The sequence below is a fragment of the Meriones unguiculatus genome, chromosome 21 (genome assembly GCF_030254825.1).
Source record: "Meriones unguiculatus strain TT.TT164.6M chromosome 21, Bangor_MerUng_6.1, whole genome shotgun sequence".
In the NCBI taxonomy this organism is placed as follows: Eukaryota; Metazoa; Chordata; class Mammalia; order Rodentia; family Muridae; genus Meriones; species Meriones unguiculatus.
Window position 1 is genome coordinate 11,809,563 of NC_083368.1, and position 23,050 is coordinate 11,832,612.

The window sequence follows — 23,050 nt, forward strand, 5'->3', positions numbered from 1 at the left end:
CCTCTGCCTCCCAAGTGCTGGGATTAAATGTGTGCACCACCACACTGACTTACAGGGCTGTCTTGAAAGACTCCAGTACGCCATGTCGCCCTCTGTAACTGAAGGCAAAACTCTGCCTGAAGTCTCCCCACATGTCTTCGGGTTTCTACCAAGGTCAAAAGCAACACGAAAAGGAAGGGGCTTATTCTATTTTATAGCTTATTGTCTATCATCTCAGAAAGTCAAGGCAGGTCTTATGGGAGGATCCTGGAAGCAGTAACTGATACAGAAACCATGGAGAAATGCTGCTTACTGTAGCTTGCTCAGCCTGCTTTCTTACAGCACACAGAACCGCCTGCCCAGGGGTGACACTGTCCCTTGGGGCTGGGCCCTCCCACATCAATCATTAAGACAATACCCCACCGTCTTGCCTACAGTCCGAGTTTATGGTGGCATTTTCTCAACTGTGATTCCCTCTTCTCAGATAACTCTAACTTGTATCAAGTTGACATAAAACTAGCCAGCACACTAAAAAAATGGGACCTGGTGGTCCTCTAGAAGGAATATGAGCAGTGAGTTACCTGAAATCAGAGCAGACAGGTTGGAGTGGTTGTAATGGGGGACCCGCAGCCACTGTGGAAACTTCTTGTTGCTCTCTCCTTGATGCCTCCATTCCACTATGTACTCTTGAACAGCAGAGGTGGCTTTCCTGGGGGGCTGCCAGGTCACCATGATGCTCCTGTTCTCAGACTTTGAAGAGATCTGGTAAGGAGCCAGCAACCCTTTGGGGTCGAGGAAGAGGAAGGACAAAATCAGAGTGGATAAAGTTGAAAACAGGAACTGGAGAGACATCTTGTCAGTAAAGTGTTTGAGGATGTGAGTTCAGTCCCTGTAAGCCACTTGGAAGGGCATGGTCGGCATGGTGGTATACAGTGTAAGCCCAGCGCTGGGGAGGATGAGACAGGGAGATCACTGAATCTTCAGCCAGCCTCGCCTACTCAGTGAGCTCCAGGCCAGAGAAACCTTGTTTTTTTCTTTAAAAAGCAAACAAACAAAACCCAGCAACACCCCCCTCAAAAACAAACAAACAGGGCTGCAGAGATGGCTTAGAGGTTAAGAGCACCCGGCTGCTCTTCCAGAGGTCCTGAGTTCAATTCCCACCAACCACATGGTGGCTCACAACCATCTGTAATGAAATCTGGTGCCCTCTTCTGGCATACGGTGTACATGCAGGCAGAATACTGTATAAATAATAAATAAATAAATCTTAAAAAAAAAAAAACCTCTCAATACACATAGGATGAAAATAAATATGCCTAACAAATTTTAAAAACAAACAAACAGATAAACAAGATAGATAGTGCCTAAGGAATGACATTCACCTAAGGTTATCCTGTGGCTACATGTGCACACATATTTCTGCTCATACATGAACACACACACAAGATAAAAATACATGACAGTTTATCTCAACTAAGTTTCAGGGTGCATCTGTCACTCTTTAGGGACCTCCATGTCAGGGTGTAAGTTTATGCTTTTCAGTTCATGGAGGATTAGCCTCGGCAGCTTGTATTGTAGTCCTGTGTAGCTTTCTTCGTGGATGTATTTCCTCTTTGTATTCAGTTACTGCATTTCCTCAAAGTGTTTACTGTGCTAAATGCAATTTATGCCCTTTAAGGCCCCTGCCTCCCATGTGCTCGGATGTATGACTGTCTCTGGAGAGCAGTGTAACCCTTTGCTTGTGTGTTGTATTTCTATAAAACACTTTGTTTTCCCAAACTTTCCCACTTAACTTTCTGTGTCTGGGATGGAACCATTCTCCTCCTCTGTGTATACTTAGCTCATCGCTTGCTCATTGCCTGAGCCCTTTTTTCACCTGCCCTGCAGGGACTAGCAGGAGTGTCCTGACTGACATGAGAACACAATGACCGTTCTCTGCAGCACTTCTTGTGCATGCACAGACCATTCTGGATGCACATGAGTAAGACCGCTTGGTGAGGGAAGATCCTCTGATCTCTAAAACAGATGGACGGGAGGGAGACGCAGCCATCGCCTGGCATCCAAGGGACACTGTCCATACAAAAGGTAATAAAATTACACAGCACATTGACACTTCACCAAGAGCAGCTAGCATGAGGATTCTCACATCACCTTACTTTCTCCTGTTTATCAGTTTGGTATGTATAAAGTGCTATGTCACTAGAGGTTTGGTTTCGTGTTTGTGGTTTGATAAGGCCAAGCTTCTCACTTACTTTTCTTCTGTGACTGAGTATTTGTAGACTTAGCTCATTTTTCTGTGTGTTCCTGCCTCCTTCTGATTGGCAGGTAGGTAATGATCCTAGTTACTAAAAAGTTTTCAACTCTTGCAGTCAGTCAGTTTTCTGGCAACTTTGTTAGCTGTATAGGTGTTGGTAAATTTACCACAGTTTTGAATTTGAGCCTTGTTTGTAAAATTCCACCACATAGGGGCTATGAGTACACTCAACTACATCCTCTCCTGTCGGCTTTTAGTTTTGCCTTTTATGCTTAGGTTCTTAGTCCAAATATAAGCTTAAAAGGGGTAAATTTTTAAAAAGGGAAATGCTATTTTCATTTATGTTTTCCAGGGCCTGTGCTTCTGCATTGTAAACTGCACAAACACGTCTCACCTGCTAAGGCTTAGATGTTTGTGTTTCCTCTGGGGCATGGCTTTCCTGGGGTTTCACTGCTCTGATGGCATAAAGAACTGGGTAACGGGAAGAATGAGTAATCAAAGTGCATGACATATGACGACATATGAAAATGTCATAGTGAAACCTATGAATATACATTAGTAAAAGTAACAGAAAGCTCTTAAGTGTAAACAAAAAATATTTAGCCCTCCAATTAAAAATAGAAATATTACTAGCTGGGAAAAAAAAAGTGCCTTCTGACCCTAAGAGTGAAGTTGGTTAGTGTTTAGTTGAAGAACAATAGGAAAGTATAAAGCAAAAGACTTAGCAACCACACTTAGCAATGGCAACAAAAGACATTTCCCTTGTATAGACATTTTTTTTTTCTACCTGAAAGGGAGAGGGGGGAAGAGGGTTGTCACCTTTTACATTTGTTTCCTTTTTACTTGCTTTAGGACAGAGAAATCACTTTCCAATGCTGTATATGTTTGCCTGGAAGTTGGACTAATTTTTAATATACATAGAGATTCAAAGTGCTAATAATTCATTTAGATTTTGAAGTGATTTAAACAATAATATTTCCTGTACCACTTTATTTGCTTTCATTAATAAAGCTCATTGATCCTATAAAGCAGCGTGGACAGCTCTCCTTGCTTTCTGTTTTCTACAAGAACGTGAATGAAATAAGGTTGTGCATGCTTTCAGGGTTCAGTTACTCAGTGGTTTGTGCCTGGCGGGGTAGGTTAACTCTAACTTTAAAAACGGCTATTTTAGTGAAGCTTGACAATTTTTCTCCTGGGCCAACAAGATGGCTTAGCAGGTAATGGCACCAGCTGTCTTTGTTTTATGTGTGTGTTTTATTTTGGATGTGTGCGTATTTTCATGTAAGTGTCGAAGCATATATATGGAAGTCAGAGAACACCTTCCAAGGGGTTCATTCACGCTTTTCACTTTATGGTCTCTAGGGCTAGAACTCAAGTCATCAGGCCCTTTCCTGTAGAGCCATCCGTCAGCCTGAGCTGTATGTCTATGTAAACACATAATATACATATATATGTATATACATATATAATGTATTCGTTCCACAAATATTGAATGCTACCATTTGTCTGAAGTTGTGATAAAATGTGCAAAGAGCCCCTTTCATCTTTACTTTATCTGGAATTTGCTGAGCAAATCAGCTTGAGTCCTCAGAGTCTTTTAGCCTCTGGGCCACTGCTCTTTGTGGGCAGCAGTCTGCAACTTCCTTCTCTAGGGTGTACTGGACCACAGTCTCTCCTTTGGGACCCTGCCAAAAATGAACCTCCCCTCAGTCACATTTCAGAATCACTCCTTTCTGTCTGGCATGGCAGTGCACTCGGGAGGCAGAGGCAGGTGAAGATCTATGAATTCGGGGACAGCTGGGGCTACAGAGTGAGACTGTGTCTCAAAAAAACAAACACAAAACAAATTTACTTCCTCAGCTTCAACCAAAATATCCTATCTCTGAGTTTCCTGAGTCCTTCCCCGTGAGTTCTGATGCTTGTAAGGTATTACCTAAGAGAAAGCCTACCCTTTTGTTCTACTCTGTTGCTTGCTGATGTATGATCTTGGATTGCACAGATTATTCTCGTTACTGATTCACTTTGAGTCACCAATAAGACGTCAGTATTGAATTAAGAAGAGAAAGAAAAGCACTCTCCCTTGGTGTCATTTAACCAAGAGTGAGATCAGATTTGAATTCTCTACTTCAAGCTCCCTGTCTTCTGTCCTGTCTTTTGCATTAGCCTGTATCTGTGGCTGCATTTGTTTCTCTGTCTGTCCCCATGTGTTCATCTGTTCTGATTGTGCTGTGTCTGTTGTTTAAGCTGTATATGTCTCTGTTGTATGAGTTTTGTGTGTCTGTATGTACTGTATGTGTCTGCATATGTGAGAGGTGTCTGTCTGATTGTGTCTGTGTGTCTGTCCCTCATGAAGGGCTTCACTCTGTGTTTATTGAACAGCACAGAAAACATCACATGGGAAAGAGTGAGATAGTTAGAAATCATTAACAGAGTTGTCCAAGGAATCAAGTCCCTGCTCTAACTGATTCCAGATGACGCATGGAATAAACATTGTTTAGCAATCAATATCCGTACATGGTTGCTTTCAACCTTTACTGTAGATTTTTAGGAAGTGGCTTTTAACTTCTGTGTTTGCTGCTTTCAGCAAATGATACACATACATTGTCTGGGTCAGGGGCAAGGAGAAGGATGTAATTTAAGATTATGCCTATGCGTTAGCTTAGGTGGTAAAACTTTATTATGTGGAAATCTAGGGCAAGTAAAGTTGGTTGTTAGATTGTCCTTGTAAAAGGAAGATTAAACAAATGGTTGGAGTGCTTAGCAGGCTAGCAGTCTTAAGTGGCTTCAAGATGTATTATCGACTCTGGCTGCAAAGTGCCAGTCTCTTAGTGTGTAAGAGATATTTTCAGAGTATTGCATCACCACACTGGATGTCACGGAACCTTCCAGAGCCACAGTCTCTGACATCTGTGTGGGCCACTGCGCTGGCCGGTTTTTATGTCAACTTGACGCAAGGTAGTGTCATCTGGGAAGAAGGAATCTTAATCGAGAAAATGCCTCCATAGGATTGACCTGTAGGCAACTCCGTAGGGCATTTCACGGATTGATACGGGACGGTCCAGCCTATTGTAGGTTGTGCCACCCCTGGGCAAGGGGTTTTGGGGTGCTATAAGCCAATAAGAGGCACTCTTCCACAGCCCCCGCTTCAGCCTCTGCCTGCTTGAAGTTCTGTCCTGACTTCCTCAGTAACGGTCTGTTACCTGGATCTACCCCCTTGTTAAGCAAATGCTCCACAATTGAGATGCATCACTAGTTACTGGAAGATATGTATATGCATATATATGTGCATACATATGTGTGTTGGTATGTATTGTGTACATGTTCATATGTGTGTGTGAGTGTGCACGTGCGCAGGTGTGTGTCTGCCTGAGAACAGCCTTGGATGGTGCTCCTGCGGTCTCACCCACCTCCTTTTGCTTTTGACACAGTTTCCCACTGGCCTGTTATTCACCAGGTAAGCAAGGCTGGCTGCCATGAAAGCCCCAGGGGTCCACACATCTTTGCCTCCCCAGCGCTGGCATCACAAGCACGCACCATCATGTCAAACAGGCCTGGATTTTTAAATGTCAGTTCTGGAGATTGAACTCAGGTCCTCAGGCTTGCGAGATGAGCTATTTACGGTGATATTTCCTCATCACCAGTTTTTGAAATTTTGATGTTGGCTCTCAGTGTGTAGTTGATATTGCTATGTAGCTCTGGGCATTCTCCAGATCTTCCTGCCCTGGTCTCCTGAGGGCTAGACTGACAGGCCTACACCAGCCGCCAAGACTGACTTAGATGTGTTACAGCTTAAAAACAGTACGATACTACCACAGAATTCACTTTAAAAATCCTCTGTCCAGGAGCCAGAGAGATGGCTTAGCAGTTAAGAGCAATTACTCCTCTTGCAGAAGAGCCAGGTTCAGTTCCCGGCACTGACATGGCAACTCACAGCCATCTGTAACACCAGTGGCAGAGTATGGACTCCATAGGCACCAAGCACAGTTGTGGTATGCGTACATATGTATGCTTTACATAGACAAAACACACATACAAATAAAATAAAAGCAAATCTTTAAAGGTCTGTGCACGATACTTATCCACAGAAGAGATGCGTTGAATATAAAAAAAACAAAAGGGGGTTGTGAGTACGGCTCAGCAGGTAAGATGCTTGCTGTTGAAGGGGAGAACCAACTCCCAAACATTATCCTCTGACCTACGGGCACACTGATGTGGGCATAGACACACACACACCAAAGAAAGAAAGAAAGAATAAAATAAAATATTTTGGTTTTTTTTAGACAGGGTTTCTCTGTGGAGCCCTAAGTGTCCTGGAACTCACTCTGTAGATCAGGTTGGCTCAGAGATCTGCCTGCTTCTGCCTCCCAAGTTCTGGTATTAAAGGCGTGTGTCACCATGACCATCTTTAAAAAAAAAATTTAAAGGAAGAAACAAACCACCAAAAAGGCAGAAAAATCACCTATAATCCTCATGGTGCAAAGATGCCCCTTGTTAATATTGCCATGGGTTCTGCTTGGCCCTTTATTTTTAACTATGGGGGGGGGAAAACCCCTGTTCATATACATGTAGATTTAAAATAGAATTTTTCAATATATACTGTGTGTGTGTGTGTGTGTGTGTGTGTGTGTATGTATGTGTATGTGTGTGTGTGTGTGTGTGTGTGTGTAGTCTCTCTATGTATGTGTGAATGGTCTGGAGTTCCCTAAGTAGACCAGGCTGGCTTTGAACTCCCGAGGCTCTGCCTGCCTCTGTCTCCCAAGTGCTGGGATCATATATACTTTTAAAAGACTGTTTTGCTGCTTGCAAACGATCAGTGGCACGCTGGTGTGTGATTAAGGCAGGCAAAGGTCAGATGGATTTGATAGTCTGTTCTCTATTGAACATTTAGGTTAGCCATAATATTATGCTGCTTTGAAAAATTAAAAACATAATCTTCATTGATTTATTTGTGTGCGCTGTACCTGTGTGGGCACAACAGCACGGGTCTGAAGGTCAAAGCGCTCTTGGTGGGGCTCAGTTCTTCCCTTCCACCTCGTGGGTCTTGGGGATTGGATTTAGGTTGTCAGGCTTGGGACAAGTGCTTTACCTGCCGAGCCTCTCACCGGCCCTCAAGCTGTTATTCTACAAACATCTGCATTTACACTTCTAACATTCATTCTATTCTCTCCCGAGGGTACACTTGTCTGCTTTCCTTCCTTCCTTCCTTCCTTCCTTCCTTCCTTCCTTCCTTCCTTCCTTCCTTCCTTCCTTCCTTCTTATTTATTTATTTTTGAGAGAGTCAGGATAGTCTAGAATTCACTATGTAGCTCAGATTGGCCTCGGACTCACTGCAATCCTTCTGCTTCATCCTCCCAAGTGCTGGGATTTCAGGCAGGGACCACCACACCGGGCTGACAATACATATTGAATAGTAAAATTCTCTGGTCAAAAGATATGTTTGTATTTCGTGTTTGTAATGTATTGCAAATTGCTTTTCAGAAAGTTGTACCAAGGTACACACCTACAAACCACACAACAGTAGTTTTCACAGCGTACTCATTCTTCTCACTCTGTTAATCTGACATCTCATTAATTGCTAGCTAAGTCAGACATTGTCATCATTTTCATCATCCTAGTGTTCCTTTCCTAATGGGAGGTGTCATGGAGATCAGCCTTAGGGCGCTGTATATATTAAAAAGTGCTTTCTGAGCTATACAGGCTGAGCTCTGATTCTTTTTTTTTTTTAATTGTGTGCTCACAGCCCTGACATATCATGTATTTTAGAAAAAAGTACATAGATTAATATATATATATATATTTAAACTGTTATTTGCCTTTTAAACTCCACTTGCACTTTCTTCTTCTTGAGACAGGACCTCAGCACAAAGCTTATGCTAGCTTCTAAGCTTACAATCATCTTGCCTCAGCCTCTTGATGTGTGCAGTATCACACCTACCACTTACGGTGTTCTTTTAAGATAAAATTATTTCACAGTGCCTGAACTTGGAAGTGTTTCCCGATGGTTAGAGAATCTACCTTTTCCTTCATGTTTCTGCTTTGGGTGCTTCTTCTACAAGAGGAAGGGATTGCCCACTGCCTACCAAACAACTTTCAGTCTTGTTTAGGAAGGGAACGTGGCTGCCGGGAATAGGTTCTGGAGCCTTCTTTGCAGCTGGGTATGCCCAGGCGAGTGGTGAGGGCCGCAAGTGCAAAGTTGCTGTGCACGAGGGTCCACCCCATTGTGCCTCTTCTCTGTTCTGCTGCCTACAAAGAAATAGCTAGAGCTCTGGCTGCCTTTTGGGGCCATTTCCATCTGAGGATGAATGCAGCTTTGGTGAAGGGGAAGAGAGAAGCCTGGAGTACTGATGTCACTACCCTGAGCTATCTCTCTGTGAACCTCCTTCATGTGACAGGGCAAATAAGCATCAGTAGTCAAGCCTTCAGTCAGTGATACCCACATCTACTTATATTTTTCTTCTAGCTGTTTTCATCAAATGTTTTAAAAATATAACCAAGATTTAATGGTACAACTAAAATGATAATGTTTGGGGCTGGAGAGATGACATATCTGTTAAGAGCACTGACTGCTCTTCCGAAGGACCCGTGTTAGGTTCCCAGCACCTATGGTGGCTCACAACCACCTGTAACTTCAGTTCCAGGGGATCGGATCCCCTCTTCTGGCCTCCATAGGCACTGCATGTATATAGGCATCCACGCAGGCAAAGGACCTATAGACATAAAATAATAAGTAAATCTTTATAGGATAAAATCAATCACTACTGGCAAAAAAAAAAAAAAAGTCAATGAAATGATTCCTAATGAGATTCTGCATACTCACAGATTGGGCCCTAGCCCCAGTCATTATCAGAGAGGCTTTGTCCAGCGATTCATAGGAGCAGAGGCAAAGACCCACAGGCAGACATTCGGCAGAGCTTGGGGAACCATGTGGAAGAGGGGGAGGAAGAATTTTAGGAGCCAGAGGGGTCGAGGACACCATGAGAACATGGACCACGGAATCAACTAAGCAGGGCTCGTAGGGGATCAAAGAGCCTGAAGCGACAGTCGTGGAACCTGCATGGATCTGCCCTAGGTCCTCTGAACCTATGTTATGGTTGTGTAGTTTGGTGTTCTTGTGGGACTCCTAACAGTGGGAGTCGAGGCTGTCTCTGACTCTTTTGCCTGCTCTTGGGAGCCTTTTCCTCCTACCGGGTTGCCTTGTCCAGCCTTGATTTGAGGGTTTGTGCCTGGTCTTCCTGTAACTTGTTATGCAGAGTTTGGTTGATGTCCCTGGGAGGCTTGCTCTTTTCTAAAGGAAAACAGAGGAGGGATGGATCTGGAAAAGGGAGAGGTATGGAGGAAAACTGGGAGGAGTGGAGGGAAGGGAAACTGCATTGTGATATAATGTATGAGAGAAGAATAAAAAAATATTTAAAAAAAAATAATGTTACGGTAGAAATTTCTTCAAACTAATGATTGCTAGACTCATATACATAGCATTATGACATCAAATTGTAAGAAAGGGTCCAATTATAGTGGCTTATTCTGCTTACACTTTTTTTTTTAATAATGCAGACTGTGTAACATAGTATGAGATCCATTTTCTTAGCTATTCACGCTTTTCTTTGAGGAGAAAGTTGTTGAATATATGATTATAAATGTAAGTTGGATTTTTTTTTGGCGGAAGACAATTGGAAACATAGTTAAAAATTTCACTAAGGTCAGAATTTTATTTTAAAACTCTTGGGTTTTAAATATAAGTCTAAAATGTTTTTTTTTTTCTAGAATGTAACTATATATTATCATTACTGAATTTGTAAACATTAGTCTAATTGGAAAAGGGAGACAGTTCCCCAAAGGCCACGTTAAGGTGAGTCTGTACCTACCAGCGCCACACAGGTCCACTACGCTAATGTGAGCGGGTGAGGAGGTGCCTTTTGAGTTGGTTGCAGACACAGAAGCAGTCCAAGCGCCAGTTCTGGGGATGACCACGGTCCAGGAGGTGTCTTCTGTAGTGTTCTGCAGGATAGTTTTGTTTGTCACTTCCTGTAAGGTCACCTGATAGGTGATTTTCCCCCTTGCCTCTGATGGACTCAGTCTCTGCAATAAAGCATACACGTATATCCTTACTCTCAGGCAAGGCCACGACGCTCTCTATGTCTGGGCAGCCTGGTCCTGCTGTAGGTGACTCTATCGTCTGATCCTTTCATTCGTCATATCTTCTCAGCTGTAGACTTTCATTCAGTGACTTACATCCTCACACCTTCTATTTAGGAAAAAAAAATCAGTTAACATTGTTAAAAGATAGTTCTTCAAATCACATTGCCTTTTCTTCCTTCATAACGAAGGTCACTGATGATACACACAACTAACAGAAGTGTAGAATCTGACTGCAGAAGCGCTGGCTCTAAGCTGAGCTGCAAATTTCCATCTCTCGGATCTTGGGGCAAGCACTCAGTTCCTCCAGGTTTCTGTTTTACAGTGTGTGACACACAGAGAGAGGCACTCACAGAAAGACACACTCATAAGGACACCCTCAGAGGGACACACAGAGAGACACACTCACAGAGAAAAACGCGCAGAGAAAGCACGGGCATGGGCGGGGGGAGGGGGTGGGGAGAGAGGGTGCCTTTTTAAACATAGAAAGTGCGGTGCTGCTTACAACATCAAACCCAAGACTTTCAGGAGCTAAACTAGTAAAATCAATACTTAAGAACTTGAATTAGACATCTGTGCTGGGAACCTAGTTTTAAACTGCAAAATTCTCATCAAGCTCATTTGGGAACAAACCCAGCAAAGTAAGCAGAAACTATGCTATTTTTCTTTTGCTTATACAGTGTTTTGTACAATGACCATGGCAAATGGAAGCACAGAACATGAAGAGTTAGACTGCCAGGTCTCACCCTACTGCAGGCAGAAGACTTGGGTTAGAGGTTTAAGTAACATAGTTTCCTGAGCACAGCTATAGGTCCATGGCAAGGCACACAGCTTACCGGAAGACACACACCAGGACCAGTAAATGCCCTTGCTCTGGTTCCTCACTTACCAAGAGGTTGAAATTTTGGTTTCCTGCGCAGTTTATCTGTCAGGAGTTTTGGGGCAGACACGAACATCTGGCAACTACAGTTCACTTTAAGTGAATTAACCAGCTTTCTGGTTGTAGTTTGGATTCTGAGACATTTAGCACAGGAGAGAGTGCTGGCCCAGTGGCTGCATTCTTACTGTCAATTAATTAGTGGGCTCTTGGCCTTGTATACTGCTGTTTCTGAGAGCTTTTTTACCCAAGTCTGCTGGGGGAAGCTTTTTGGTCCACAAATCCTAAGCTAGATCTTGGCGAGCCCTGCTCAGTACGCTGGGGGGGAGACAGTGCTGCTGAGGGCTCTTTGCAGAACGTTTAGCATCTTCTGAGGTTATCTTTTCAGTGCCCATTACGTCCATTACAACCGGTCTCAGTGCCCGCAGTGAAGATAACAAAGGCAAGCATCTGTTTGTTTTTAATTATATTGCCCAGTTCGTTGGGACGGGATCTCGGATAACATCGTGAAGCCCTAGCTAGCTTAGAACTCACTACATAAACCAGGCTGGCCCCAAACTTGTGTTAGTCCCCCTGCCTCTGGGATTATAGGTCAGTGCCACAGCACCCAGACAGGCAAATGCTTTTTAAAGTATGATGTTCTAACAAATAACAGATCAGTAAACCCGGCCTTCACCGGAGGAGGAAAGCAACATAGAGGAAACAAATGCTTGGTAAGGAAACCATCCTCCAGCAGGAATGGGGAGCCTTGTGAGCAGTCAGCTTCTGGCCAGTGACTTGGTGGGGAGAGCTTGGACAATTGGCGTTAGGCACGCTTATCTCTGAACCTGGAGGCCTGGGAGGGAAGGATGGAGTGAAAGATAGCTGAGGAAACGCTTCTCTGTAAAGGGCACTTGCTTTCATCTATAGCGTTTTTTTCTCTCTCTGTTGTGATCTGTTGCTCCTCAGGCCCGAGACAGGGAAGTTCAGGCTGCCACACTTTGCAGATGGAATCCCCGGACATCCTTCCAGCCCAAAGTTGTAAAGCACCTTCCCCCGCTGTAGGGGTTATGATGCATTGCATTGCGACACACAGCTTCAACTGAAGGTATATGTTTAGCAATTTGAGAAGGGTGGAGACGGGAGGGGTTTTTTTTTGTTTTGTTTTGTTTTTTGTTTTTTTTTTTTTTGGCTCCAAGAGCCATAAGGTTCTGAGTCATGGGAGCGGTGAACTCTGAAGATAGCCATCCGGACGAGCTGATTGACTCTGCAGATAAGCGTATTTGGACTCCAGTGCTATTCACTTGAGGCGGCGATAAGGGAGAAAAACAGTATTACGTTAATCACGAGTGAGTCCAGGCTTAGAGCCGCTGAGCAGCTAGCTCAAGCCCTACCCAGGAAGAAGACATGCGAGATTAAAGACCGCCCCCTGGCGGATGGCAGGGAGGCGCGTCGTCTGGAGTGTGCCCCTGCGGGTCCTGGGAGGATTTCCAACACCTTGTCCAGCAGCGCTGAGCGTGGGCCTCAGGCCAGGGCTCCTACATGGTAAGAACATGCTATGAGACGTTGCCGTCCTTTTGACTTCCTTCTCCAGCTTTCTTTGTGCTCTGTATGCAAACACTGCTACCGAAGCCCTCCCTGGATAGTCCTACGGTAAAGGCTCTCAGCATCAAAAACAGCCTGGGGAGCAAAATCTGACATCTCAGAATGTGACACACTTTATTCGTATTTCTTAGTTAAAACTGCTGGAGGAAGGTGCCACCGAACTGATAAACTAAGACTTAGATGGTGCGCACTTCGGCAGCACATGGACTAAAACTGGAACGAAACAGAGAAGATTAACATGGGGCCTGCGCAAGGATGAAATCTGGGCCCAGGGGGGACAGCAGAGACTGATGCATCAATCAAGGACCACGCACAGAGAAGACCTAGACCCGCTGCTCATATGTATAGCCCATAGGCAGCTCATCCTCCATGTGGATTTCCTAGTAATGGGAATAGGGGCTTGTCTGACAAGAACTGGATTGCCCGGTCTTTGATCACCTTCCCCTGGTGGGGTGACCTTCCCAGGCCACAGAGGAAGAGGATCCAGGCAGTCCTGATGAGACTGGATAGGCTAGGGTCAGATAGTAGGGGAGAAGAACTCTTCCTTTCAGTGGGCTAGAGGAGGGAGATGGGGAAGAAGGAGGTAGGGAGAGACCAAGAGGAGGTGAGGGAGAGAGGGCTACAATCAGGATACAAAGTAAACAAACTGTATGAAGGAAATTACAAAGACTTAGATGAGCCATGTTGTACTTGTTTTAAAAGAAAAGCTTGACTCCTAGATGCAAACAATGAAAAAAAAAGAAAAACTAGGTGGCTATGCAGCACAGTGGTCAGAGCACTGGCTCCAATGGCAGAAAGGGAAAAGCATTAGAGTTTTGCCCATGTCAAAGGAGAGCTGCAGTAATGAAGGCGGCTTCAAAAGCTCAGGCACTGAGATGTGTCAGTCACAGCTCTCCTTTCCTTTTGGCTTTGGGTTGTTGCTGAATTTGTGCACGTCCTCTCCCGGGACTGAATGCAGGCCTTGCGCATGCTAGAACATGTTCTTTGTACTGAGCTTTGAATCTTAAGAGGAGGGAATCTTTGGTTTTCTCCCTTCTCCGTGTAACATCTGCTACGCAGACTTATTTTACTCCTTTGAGACATAATATCCCCATTTTCAAAATAAGGATAATAATAACTCAGCTTATCTTTTGGCTGTCTATGAAATTTCTGCTAATGTTAGGGCTGATCACAAAGCACATATAATTTGTGAGTTGAAAACTGAATACTGGGTTGGCAGGATTGCCCGGTGGGTAAAGGTGTTTGCAGCAATCCTGATGACTTTGAGTTCAGTTTCTGAAACCCACATGGTGGAAGGAGAGAGAGAGACACTACCAATGGTATGTGCACACAATCCCAACTAAATAAATGTAAAAACAAAATAAAACAAATCCCCACATGCACTCAGTGCCTTCGTCTTGCAATTTATGACTTACATCCAGTAACCCTCGTACCAAGTGGAGAAATAACAGACAGGGTTCATTGTTGTTCGTTAACTTTACTGAGATGAGTTCTCACTATGTTGCCAGGCTGGCCTCGAGTTTCTAGGGGGCTCACTGATGCCCCTAGTCCAGCTTCTTTAGCAGTTGGGACTACAGGTGCACACCAACTGTGTTCTACTTTTTATTTCAAGTTTTAAGCATCACTCCCCTGAAATCGTCCGTGTCTGTGTTCTCCCCTCCCCTGCAGATTATCAGCTTCCCTTTGTATCCTCATGGGTTTGCACAATGCTTGCCTTGTAACAGGAATGCCGACCCGAGTTTTCATAATCACCTCCTGAATCTTTACGGTAGCCTCATTATACATCAGTATCATCTATATATTATTACACATTAGTATTATCTTACGTTTACTCAGGCACAAACTATGTACAGAGAGGTTAAACCTTGCTCCAAAACACACGAGGTGCCCCACCATGAGGCTGCAATAGAACCACCCAGAGAGCTCTGCTTGCTCATGAGGCGAGAGGCTAGCGCTCTTGCCAGTCCCGGCATACCCTTCAACTGCAACAGAACTGAGTTGAGAACCTAGTTTATCAGGTCAGCAACCAGCACCCTTGTTGACCCCAGAAACCCAACCCCCAGTCATGCAAAACCATATAGAAAACCCATCTGCTTGTCTGGTCATGGGCAACGACCCTGTTGACCCAAAACTCCATCACTGTCCCAGCCTCCACATGGAAGTGGTACTTGCTTTTTAGATCAGAGGCTGACGCTAGTACCTCATCCTCAGATGCCATAGAACCATGCAGCAAGTCAACTTGCTCGTCAGAGTTAAGGTCAGCACTCCTGGCGACCCTGACATCCCACCACCTGCTACCACAGAACTGTGCAGATATCCCATCAGCTCCTAAGGTTAAAGGCTAGTAGCACCCCCGATGACTCTGACACCCTGTCTTCAGAATGAATTTGAAGAAGACAGGAATAAACTCCTAAATGAATTCCAAGAGAATTTGTGTGTACAAATAGCTTGAATAAAAGAAGAAAGTCAATTCAAAAATAAGTTCAATGAAGAAATAGAAATACTGAGAAATAAGCAACCTGAAATGAATAGAAATGAAAATTAAGCAAGTCAGATAAAAATAAAATCTCAGTGGAAAACTTCACCAGTGGAATGGACTGCAGAAGACAGAATATCAGGGTTTGAGACAAACTGGAGGACAATATCATTCAATTAAAAAAAACTGATTAAATTTTAAAGACTTATTTATTATGGGTGCTTGCTTGCATGCGTGTGTATACATTATGTATGTCACATGCATATCTGGTGCCCAGAGAAGTCAGAAGAGCATAAGGATCTCCTGAAACTGTAGTTACAGATACAGTTACAGCATGTGGGTGCTGGGAATTGAACCCATGTCCTCTACAAGAGCAACAAGTGCTCCTAAAAGCATTGAGCCATCTCTTCAGCTCAACTGACAAAATTTTAAAAACATGGGATCTTTTTGACACTTCCAAATGGTCAAATATATGTATGATATAGATAAAATAAAGAAGAATTCCATGCCAAAGATACAGCAGGCCAGAAACAAGAGCCAGGCAGTGGTAGTGCACGCCTTTAACCCCAGAACTCGGGAGGCAGAGGCAGACAGATCTCTGAGGTTGAGGCCAACCTGGTCCACAGAGTGAGTTCCAGAACAGCCAGGAATACACAGAGAATCCCTGTTTGAAAAAACAAAACAATAAAAAGCTAGAAACACTTGGGAAGATATATTTCGAGTTATGAAAGACCAATCCAAGACTACCTACACCTGACAAATTTATCTGTCATAACTTAAGGAAAAAGAGAGTTTCCCATTAAAAGAAGCAGGGTAAAGGAATTTATGAGTATTAAGCCAGCTCCACAAAGGATATTGAAAGGGATATTAAAAACATAAGAGAAAAAACACAATTTAGAGGCTCCAGGAGGTGGAATAAATGATGCATATAAGAATTAAGAAAACACTCAGCACTGCACAACCAACAAGTGACAAGAATTAATTTACACCTTTCATATTAATGCGCTCGATTCCTCAATCAAGACACCCAGACTAGAAGATTGGGTTAGAAAACAAGAGTACTCATTTCACTGCTTCTAAGAACCACACCTCAACATCAAAGGCAGGTGAGAGGATGGAAAAGTATCTACAAGCAAATGGAACCAAGAAACAAACAGTTTCGGCTATTGTGATATCTGACAAAATAGACTCCAAACCAAAATTAGTCAGAAGAGATAAAAATCACTTCATATTGATTGAGTGATAGATAATCCATCAAGGGACATTACAGCTCTAAACAGATGAGCACTGAACACAGGTGCATTCAATTTCACAAAACAAATACTACTAGATACAAAGGTACAGATTGGCAACAACACAGCAACAGTGAGTGACTTCAGTATCCACTGTCACCCAAAGATAAGTCAGGCCAACAACAACAACAAATAAAAACACAGGGACGCTGGAACTAAGTCATAGATCAAATGTGCCTGACAGATAGCTGTAGATACTACACCTGGACATGATGAAACACTATTTTGTCTAAGCAGTCCATGAAGCTATCTGAAATAGATCACATCCTGATATGTGATCTTACCACCACCACAACGGAAGCAGAAGGACATGTTCTCCTACTTGCTTAAGTTTATACTCCCTTCGATTTATGAGTTAAAAGCTTACCTTCCAGGAAAGAGAGATATTTTGTCTGTTGTAGCTGATGTTCTGTTTCATGTACCAGACGTCTAATGTCCCATTGGGTGCTGGTGAGAGGAAAGGGTGAAAAACACATTTTTATATACATATAGATAGATCCACAATAGAAAACCTTTAAAAGTCAATAAATGTTTCTGGAAATTATTATAGCCTAATTTCAACTTTGACTGTAATCTAGTATTTTCTGTTTTACTGAAAATCAAACATGTATACTTTTGCCATGAAAGTAAAAAAAAAAAAAAAATGGATACTTTGAAAAGAAAAAATTAAAAATATTGAGAAGGAAATTTATTTATTAACTTAATTTAAAATATATAAACTCATGCTTCATTTGTACACAGGTGTTTAAGTTAAAAATTCAAGGTATATGTGGTTATTTCAGTCTTTATTGGAATGTGAGAAAGGAAGGACATAAAAAAAAAATCAAGGTATTGTAGGAAACTAAAACACAATGGCAAGCTTTATCTTCATCAACCTGGACTGAAGCGGGGTTATTTCATGTGATCTACTTGGAGGGAAGGCACATCTCATTCACCTTAGAAGTCACAGGGCCTAGTACAGTCTCTAGGATGTGGTAAGCATTGTTCAGTGAAGGATGAACAAACCAGGTAATGTTACAAAACACAAGCTGTGAAGAAGTATCAAGCTATACGGCAATGGTTGAATACAGTACACTCACACTTGAGACAAACGTACTTAGAAAAGAGATAGAATAATTGATGCTGTGCTGTGTGTGTGTGTGTGTGTGTGTGAGAGAGAGAGAGAGAGAGAGAGAGAGAGAGAGAGAAGAGAGGAGAGAGAAAGATAGGGAAGAGAGTGTGTGTATATTTTTCTCCTACTTGATAGAACAACCATCCACTGAAGTCAGCTGCTGTTGCTCAACCCAGTTTCTTCACAGTGAAACTGTGTTTTAGGTGGGGCTGCACAGGGGTTCCTTCTGGAGAAAAGTTCCTCTCAACCAGAACAAAATTACTAGACTATTAACACCTACTACCTGGATAACAAAAGCTAAACAGCCGGGGACAGACTAGCAATGGGGAAAGGAAGGGCAAGCCAAGGCAGCCCTGTGTCAGCACTGTCTCAAGGGCCTCCTGGGTTCTCAGCATCCATCACCTTTCATTCCCCTCATGCCCTGCTGGCACTGGATTTAGTGTAAGGGTTACCAAGGACCGAGGCTATGTACTACAGAACGCTGCTGCATGGTCTTTAACAAATATCCTCGTTAGCGGGTTTCCTCATCGGTCAAATAAGGTACGTAACTCCATATCATGGGGGCGGTCTTGAGAATTGAGAAGAGTGCTGCCATAATTAACTGTTGCCATGTTTCTCATTTGAAAACTGAGTCGCTGCAGGGTTAAGAAACTGAGAATTCATAGCTATGGAAGTCAGGCCTGAGCATGGGCTTATTTAATTCCATAGCTGGGCTTGGGAGGTTTGCAGCTTAAGTGAGTTGGCTTGGAAAAAGCCTGTGACTTCTCTATAAAACTTGCACTCCCCATCAGGTGGACCTCTTCTATGACTGTCCTCTCCCTTTGTAACTTCTCTGTCTCCTGTCTTTCTTCCTCTCTGCCTCTGTCCCTCTGTCTCTTTGTCTTTTTGTTCCTCTCTCTTCCTCTTCTGAATCATCTATTGTGTGTGTAAATAAATAAATGAAGATTTATTTATTATGTGTATAGTGTTCTGCCTATATGAATGAATGCCTGCAGGCCAGAGGAGGGCACCAGACCTCATTATACAGAGTTGTGAACCACATGTGGTCGCTGGGAATTGAACTCAGGACCTCCAGAAGAGCAGCTGTGCTTTTCACCATTGTGCCATCTCTCCAGCCCCTACTTGTGTTTTTAAAGCCTTTTTCTTCCCAATAGAGATAACACTGCCCTTGCAGCAAGAACTATGAGATGAGAAAAGCTTCCATAAAACATTCTGCAACGCTCTCAGTTCTTCAGGACAGGAAAGAGGGACAAGAATCGAGTCCAGGACTTGCACCTGTTAGCCCAGGTGTGGAGAATTAAAATGTACAAGCAGCTGACAGTAACCATTACAAAGCACAAAGTTTGACTGCTGTCATGTGTGTCCATGGTCTCATTGGACCCTCTTCTGATACTGAAGGATCACATGATAACGTTTGCTGTATACTTGTGGACAAGGTTGGCAAGTACCAGATAGACAAACGACTCAGAGCTGATAACTGGCAGAGCTGAGAGCTGAGACTGTCTCCAAAGCCTGCTTTTCCCATTTCAGGTTGCAGTGCTGAACAAAGATCTCAGTTTTCCACAAACGACATAGTCCAGGCATTGACCATGTAATTAGGACTGAGTGTGTTCAGTGTCAAAATCAGTTGACCTCTTCTCAGCAGTAATGCCTTCACCTAATTACATATTGGCAACAAATTTAAAGGCATTGCACACTAGATTGCTATTTAAAGATCCAGCGCCTAACAGATTATTACAAGCTAGGAATCAAATTCTGCACTTATGTTCCCTCCACAAACTCAAGAACAAATGCAAGTGAAGTTTTGGTGGTGCTCCCCTTCTGCCCAGGACTCCGGCTGCCTTCCCCGGATGGACCATCCGTGGCCCCTCCCTGGGAATCCTGTTATTCTTTTACACTGAACGCATATACTGCATTGTATCTGATCTCCACAAGAAAAACAAAGAATTTCTTAATACCATCTACTTCCCCACATCTCTGTCTTCACAGAACTTTTGGGAAAGATTGAAAATTATTGCCATCTTCATTTTTTCACTTCACATTCACTCTCCATGTTATGTGAAATTGCTTTTTCCATATGCACTGATTGTACTGGCTGTCCAAGTCACCAGGTCTCATGCTCACTTCAGAGAAATAGTTCTCTGCACTATTTCATTGCATTTCATTAGAAAAAGGTGAAAGATTCATACAATCTGAAGAAAAGCCAGAGTATTTTCATTGCATTTCTTAGCATCCCAAATCAAGGGGTTGGTTTTTTGTTTGTCTGGTTTTTGTTTGTTTGTTTGTCTGTTTGTTTAATTTACTGGTGCAAGGATTATCCTGGGGCCATGATTCTATGTGAGAAGGTGCTGAGGCAGCTATGTTTTCTAATTTTCTCTGCTCACTCATCCATCCTACAATGAAGGGATTGTTAAGAGTACTGATGGGAGACGTGGGCTGTAGGTTAGACAGAGAATGCTAATTTCATAAAGCTCAAACAAGGAGAGCTAGTTGTTATTTAGAGACACACGGATGAGAAATACACAGCTCAGGACAGTGGGAGACAATGGGAAGACACTCAGGGCTGAGGGCATATTGGTAATGTGACAGTATTTAAGACAAGTGTTGGGTCTCAAAGTGCTGCTATTGTTACCCTACTTGCAGTGGGATTACAGATGAGACTGAGAAGAGAGAGACAGCACAAGAGATGAAAAACAACCAAGACAACGAGGTTTCAGAGAACTCAGTGTACTGTGTGCTTAGAAGTTGGGGGAGGCAATAGCTCTTTTTGCTCACTCAAGACCAAGTCAGACTGCTGTTAAAAACAAAAGCCCTTAGAATGGATGGCTGAACAACACACGTCTGTTAGTATGGTTCCAGAGGCTGGGAAGTGAAGATCCAGGTGCTGTCAGATCTGATGCCTAGAGAGAGCCTGCTTGTTGGGGCCTTCTTGTTGAATCCTCACACAGGAAGTGGAAGAGCAGGAGACAGACCTGTTTTCCTCCCTTCTATGAGGGCAAGAATCCCATTTATGAAGGCTCTGTACTCTGTACTTGTGCCCAGTTACTGTACAAGTCCTAATTCTATCCCATCAAGGATCAGGGCTTCACTCTATGAATTTTGTGGGAACATGAACTTCAGTTTCTAGCGGGAAAGGCGTGTAAGAAGATTCCTATTTTTTCCAGATCCCTCTCGGGTGTTGTGTTTCCCCTTGACGTTGCCTCCCGGAGGAATTTTGCTCTAGCCTTCCAACATAAATTGCAATTCCTGAAGTCTGAAGTTCTGACTAGTTGTTGTTGTGTTCCAGCACTTGGTGAAGTTTCTCATGTAAACGCATTTCTTAGAGGCTATGCTTTCTATTTCAAGGGAAAGCACTTTCCAGTAGGGAGGTGGCCATTATTTATCAAATAACGTACAGGCAGTCCCTGACATATATGTAACTGATGGCACACCTTGATTTTCACGTGGGTCCCCTAACAAGTGGAGCAGGGGCTGTCACTCTGTTGCTGCTTTTGGATCACTTTCCCCTAGCCGGGCTGCCTTGTCTGGCCTCAGTGGAAGAGGATGTGCTTAGTCCTGATGATGACTTGATGTGACAGGGTGGGTTGGTATGGGGTGGGGTGCTTCCTTTCTTTGAGGAGAAAGGGAGAGGGGTAAGGAGGAAGACGGTGGGAGGGTGAGACTAAGAGGAGAAGAGAGAGGGGGCTGCGATTGGGATGAAGGTGAATAAATACATTCATTTAATTTTAAAAATGTCCAGGGATTTACTCCCTCAGGGACAGGGACAAGCTTAGAGAAGATGAAAGAAGGGGCAAAGACTGGGCCTTTGGCTAGATCACAAATGACTCCCCTTTCATGAAATATTTGCATGCGCATCCTTCCAGTAGTGTGCAGAGCCTGTCTTTCTTATTTTCTCCAGCCTTAGGCAAGGAGACAGAAACATGACAATCTCTGAGCCTATTCTAGAGGTTGACAACTATGGTTTGTGCTCCAAATCCACCCTGATGTCCATTTTTGTACAGCAGTAAACAATAATAGTTGCTTGGCATTTTAAATCTTGTTATAAAATCTGAAATGCCATTTTTTAGTGACACATGATGACTTTATAAAATCCAAATGTTGGTACTCATACATGGAGTTTTCTTGGAACTAGCCATGTCCCTCATTGATGCCAATGGCTGCTTAGATACTTCAAGAACAATTTTTAATAACTGCAGAGACTATACAGTCTACAAAGGTACAAGTATTAACTCTTTGGCTCTGCAGATAAACTGCTAACTTCCAAGCTTCACTGTGATAAAAGATTATCTAAGATGTTAGAATAACTCTTTAATTGTTCACATCCATCTTAATGGTGATAACATATGAATGAATGAACAAAAGAATGAATGAATGAATTATCGGCTTCCCAATGTGAGCAAGGGAGCCTGTGATGGGTATTGAATCTCTCTCTTTTGGATGTCTTTCACTTATCTGTGTTGTCACCATGACATAAAACAATTCTTTGCCGCTCTGGCCTAATTAATTGCCGTGCCTCCTTAATTAATTTCCCAAATTAGTTAAGGGGAATAGCACTGGAACATGTGAGCAGAGGGTCACATAAAAGAAGGCACAGTTATCGTAGTGGAGGCTTGTGCTAGTGTGCGAGGTCTGGGTGCTTCTGCTCAAATTCATGAGTGTTTTCTCACTAAAAAGAAAATAAGGCTTCGAGCTCTCAGAGTCAAGACTGCTTCTGATGGATGTTTAAATAGGTACGTTTCTCGGAAAGTGACATGGTTTCCTTCCTCCTTCCCTTGCTTAGTGGTCATTTCTTGGGAGGGCCATGACAGGAGCTGAATTTAGCACCAGAGGAAGGGGCCCATGTGGAGTGAAGAGAGCCTTCGCCAAGCTAGAATAACACAAATAGCCATACCCGGGCCACCAGAGGACACAATGTTCCTCCCAGTTTTTAGAAAAAGAGCCCTATCATAAATCATTCACAGCTTCAGAGAGTAGAGCGAGTTACGTATGACTGGACACTTAAAAGGGTTAAAAGGAAGAGGTGTTAAAAAAATTCACACATTTAGGTTTACATCAGTTGGTGTTTCAAAAGGAAACTGATGACAGAAAAGAGTGGTAAGGGGTGTAAACCACACAGCTTAAAGTAAGAGCAGAGAGTACAGGACAGCCCACAGAAAGATCAAACACAGAAAAGCAAGATCAGACATTGAAAGGAAGTGAACAGAGCAAGGTAAGCCTGGCCTTAGTTCTCCAAGTACCTGCTCTGTTCTGAACATAGCAGCCTCACAGTGACTGGTGGCTTATTTGCAGCACATTAGAATTACTAGTTTGCCTTGGAGAAGTTTTAATTTATCAGATTAGCGCT

At 43.2% G+C, this 23,050-nt stretch overlaps 1 protein-coding gene and 1 non-coding gene across 4 annotated transcripts in view; one reads left to right on the plus strand and one right to left on the minus strand.

Moving 5' to 3' along the window:
* Positions 1 to 23,050, minus strand: part of Il12rb2 (interleukin 12 receptor subunit beta 2) — a 62,724-nt gene that overhangs the window by 16,677 nt on the left and 22,997 nt on the right. For all 3 annotated transcript variants that reach the window (XM_060373739.1, XM_021648994.2, XM_060373740.1), the window contains 3 exons: positions 16,963 to 17,042; positions 10,096 to 10,309; positions 561 to 761 (listed from right to left, as the gene is read on the minus strand). In XM_060373739.1, the coding sequence (XP_060229722.1) occupies positions 561 to 761; positions 10,096 to 10,309; positions 16,963 to 17,042 (495 nt within the window). The remainder of the gene's footprint in view (positions 1 to 560; positions 762 to 10,095; positions 10,310 to 16,962; positions 17,043 to 23,050) is intronic.
* LOC132649800 (U6 spliceosomal RNA) lies at positions 13,011 to 13,117 on the plus strand. The gene has a single exon (XR_009588316.1). It is a non-coding gene; the product is annotated as a U6 spliceosomal RNA (small nuclear RNA).